We start from the raw sequence: 4,142 nt of genomic DNA, 5'->3' as shown, positions 1-4,142 counted from the left end.
TATATATATATATATATATATATATATAATCAGTAGACCCGCGTTGTTCCCCGTTGCCATTTTTCCGCATCCGTATGTGAGACCTTTCTAACAAAACAACGGCATGATAATCTATGAGGCCAGGCCAGTACCGTTGAAAGGGGTCTACCACTACACCATGCCTTGCAACTAGGATGCGCGATATCAGCCCCGGTGCCCTTTAAGAAAAGGCGTTCCGGTCTAATGTGAACATGGCGAGCAAGTGGATGCATCAGCGCAATGGGAGAAGAGTGGTTGATAGGAAAGCTCCACCCCCTCCAACACAAAAAGGTATGCGGCACATGGTTCGTGAAATTACAAAAAAGATCCTCCACATACCTTAAGGGGGATGCGTCAAGTAGTCGTCCCGAAGGGACGTGCACACAAACATTTTACTTCTAAACATCAGTGCTGAGGAAGCTATCGCATTCAATTACGGTTTGTAACCGTATTAGCCGATACAAATTACCTGTGGGGGCTCACAAAATTATCGGTGAGGTTCTTTGTGCCGGCGTTAAAGCCACGGGGATGACAAGAGCGTACCTTCACTAACGGCTCTCTGCTACTGGGCCGTTCCAAGGCTCTGTGTCTTGGCGCGCCTAGATGCGAAGTCACTCACGGCACCAACATCCAGATTTTCTTTTCTTAAACCCTCGACGGCTCTTGAAGCAGCTGGTACCAAATCTGTTTCTTTCACTCACCGCGCCACCTTCGCGGTCTCAGCCTCATACGCCAACATCCTTTTTGAACCCTCATTGATTAGGTTTGGGTTTGCCTTAAAAAAATAAGCACCCCACACAGCCACTTACATCAACTTCACCCCATCGCTTTTTTACGTCCTCGGTATTTTACATTGTGTCATTATAATTTTCATCGTGAATAGAAGTGATACACCGCATGTTATATGCACCGAGTTGCCTCCCAACCAATATACTCACTAACTTAACCCCGATAACCACCTTCCCATCCTGTTAGACCCCCCCACGCTCTTCGCAGGTGCTGCTCTTTTTTTTTTTTGCCAATACTAGGCACGCAAACAGCGGGTTGCCACTGTCAAGCACCGGGAAATTGTTATTAACTTGAAGAATCTGTCGCCCACGTCACGGACTTGAACTATTAAATATCTAATCCACGCAAACGCGGAGAAGCAAACCAACAAAGAACCCCAAGGCCCTCTTTTTCTCCCAGTTGTGGTTTCGAACGTTGAAGAACTTCCATTTCGCTGTTACCTCTGGTTTACCTCTCCCTTTTTTTTTTCAACGAGATCACGCGCACGGGTAACCTTACCTTTGGTAATGTTGACAACAAACCCTCATCTTCCACACCGTGTTCATCCTACGTAGTGGAAACTCGCTTCTAAAAAAAAAAAAATGTAGTCTCCACAGAAATGTAAGAGCTGTTTATTACACTCATCGATGTCGAGGATGCCCCATGCTGAAGTTGCCCACGCAGTGCAGATGTTAAGTTTGAAAACGTATGCTCGCAACTCCGAATAACAGTGACGACAAACGGTGCCTGCGTCAGGAAGTTTGAACCATTCCCCTCACAGTCCACAATCCTCCTCACGTAATAAGATAGGTATAAAGTTTAGCGCCCACAGTTCAATCATAAATCGGCATGGAAATGTGCAATAAGGACATAGAGTCATTCAGAAACAACGGAACATAATCCCAGCATACGGCGGCTTCAGCCAGCCATCCACGCCCACACACACACACACACACACACACACACACACGTGCGTCACTGCATCGGTTAGTACACGCCAGGAGTAATATATATCGAGCAAGGATGCGTAAAGATAGCAGACTCGGAGGTGATGAATATACGGCGCACCGCTTGTGGGGTACGCTTCTGTAAACAAATGAATGCCACCACGTACGCGACGGGCGCAACAGATATGATACACACAAGTTGAGGGAACTAAAACCCTTTTGAGGGGATACATATCGTACAGTACCTTGCATGCGTGCGACTCTGTAGAGCCATCGGCTACGACTACTGACGTACCTGATCGCGTAGACTCATACTATCGACGATTCAAGAAACAACTCCTCTTTCCATGACTCGTGTAAAAACAAAATAGCCACAACTTTGTCCCTCCACCTGGTGGAAGGGATGCAGTTCACATACTGCGTACAACCCTAACCCTTTACTGATAGTTAATGCGTAGCAACAACCGCTGAGAAAAGCACAATAAGGAATTCATCACATCTCACACTGTCACGTTCCATTGAATCTGAACCCCTCATTGAGATTACACCCCTCCCCCATTTAGCACCCAACACATATCATCTAGCGCTAATGCGTCTGCTGTACTTCCAATAACAAGTAAAGCTCCACACATCTAGTGAAGTTGCATAGTGCAAACACCCTCCCATGCTCAGTGTAATCTTTCGTTAGGTCATCGCCCCTTTTCGTGTGCATACGAATCCTACCTAACTGCACCTTCACATCTTATTTTTCACCCCATCCTACTCAACCGTGGTACACAACGAACATACCCCTTGGTCATTTACCATATCTATTAGTTATAAAAATAATTCAAATAATTGTTGTCACTCTGCGTCCAGCACAGCTCATCCAGTTCGGATATGAAGGTGCAAACGAGTGGAATCGCGAAACCGCACGTGCTGACAGAGCAATAGGAATTTCTCCACCCAGAGGCGTCATGAGCGTAAGCCTGGTGTATGATCCTTTCAGAGTGTATTTTGGAGCCGAGGAATTTATTTGAGCGATATCAATAATCACTTCCCCCAGCCAGCCGGTTCAAATTACATCAACACTCAACTAATATACGTATAAACACGGATATCTCACGGATTATTAGTTAAGTATGTCGCAGTTCCATTGCAGTTGGAGCATGAGGAAAATTAAGTGAGTATCCAATAATGGACCAAATCATACACAACATGAGCACCCTACATCCACTCCCTCTGAGCCTAACCTTACAACCACATAGCAACCCGCCGCACGGGGGGGGGCATCAGCAGAGAAAGTCTGCGATGTTCATATATATATATATATATATTTCCATTTTCGCCCTCTTTTAGGCGAAACTTTGTAATACAAACATCGTTCAACACGAGGATGACGAAAATGTTATTGAGTTATACTCAACAATTTATTGCGGCTCAAACACGGCTTGAGCGAACATATCAGCCGTTAGATTGCGATAGAACCTGCATGCGCTAACTTCTCACCAAGCAGACAAAGAAAATGCGGAAGCACAACGACAGGTTTACAAGGGGTTGGATATATAATACAAAATATCGGATGATATCACCGCTGCCTTAGACGACCTCTATCCACAGTCCCGCCCAGTAAACATTAATAACTTTACACACACGCCACATTGTCGACGATACCATTAAAAAGGTAACGGAAAGACTACCGAAGGACAACACACTTCGAGAGATCCCCGCCTTTCAAAGGAAAGAATGCAATATATTCTCCCGTCACAGCGTCAACTTGCACAGCGCAATAAAACCTTACACAACAACCGCTTCTAAACTCATCTATAATCACTCTTCATTTACATTCGATCATTAGCGCAACACCAGCGATGGCAGTGACAACAAAACAAAAAAAATACTCAAATTTAAACATGAACCATTCAATATCGGAGGACAAGTTACAAATTGCAGATACAGATTTTTAAAGTTAAAACATACATAAGTACTATTCAATGAGGTTTCAAATTATCCAAATCATCAATACATTGGAAATGACTACGCAGCGACACGTATTCATTCAAAAACAGCATCCGAAACTCACCTAAAAAAACAAAAGAAAAAAGAAAAAATAGGTAGCACCGCCGCTCCACCTACAAGTAAATCAGCTACTGAAGGTGGGAAAGTCCCTCCAAATGTGAGTTTAACCGCCACTGTGAGGTAATAAAGCAACGCCAGAAAACACTCTTTATTCACTTTCCCTGATATGTAACAAAAAAGGGCCCTAGAAATAATAAACAGCTGAGAACCTCCGAGCAACCTACCAACGAGCCGATTGCTGTGCAAAGCTAGTGGAATTACGCTTCTCTGCATTTTCCAGCAACGATGTTTCAGACCTAACATATCCCACTTCGAAGGTACCACCGCACAAAAAACATACCGTATCCGATG

General features: G+C 44.4%; 1 protein-coding gene across 1 annotated transcript; it reads right to left on the bottom strand.

Moving 5' to 3' along the window:
• Window positions 1–29: 29 nt before the first annotated feature.
• Window positions 30–251, bottom strand: TEOVI_000397200 (uncharacterized protein; the record flags this gene model as incomplete). The annotated part of the gene is made up of 1 exon (XM_067226797.1): window positions 30–251. The coding sequence occupies one exon, from the start codon at window positions 249–251 to the stop codon at window positions 30–32; it is 222 nt and encodes a 73-aa protein (XP_067082898.1).
• Window positions 252–4,142: the final 3,891 nt, after the last annotated feature.

The sequence above is a fragment of the Trypanosoma equiperdum genome (assembly GCF_001457755.1).
Source record: "Trypanosoma equiperdum strain OVI genome assembly, contig: ctg_844, whole genome shotgun sequence".
In the NCBI taxonomy this organism is placed as follows: domain Eukaryota; phylum Euglenozoa; class Kinetoplastea; order Trypanosomatida; family Trypanosomatidae; genus Trypanosoma; species Trypanosoma equiperdum.
This window is presented reverse-complemented; position numbering and strand designations above follow the sequence as displayed.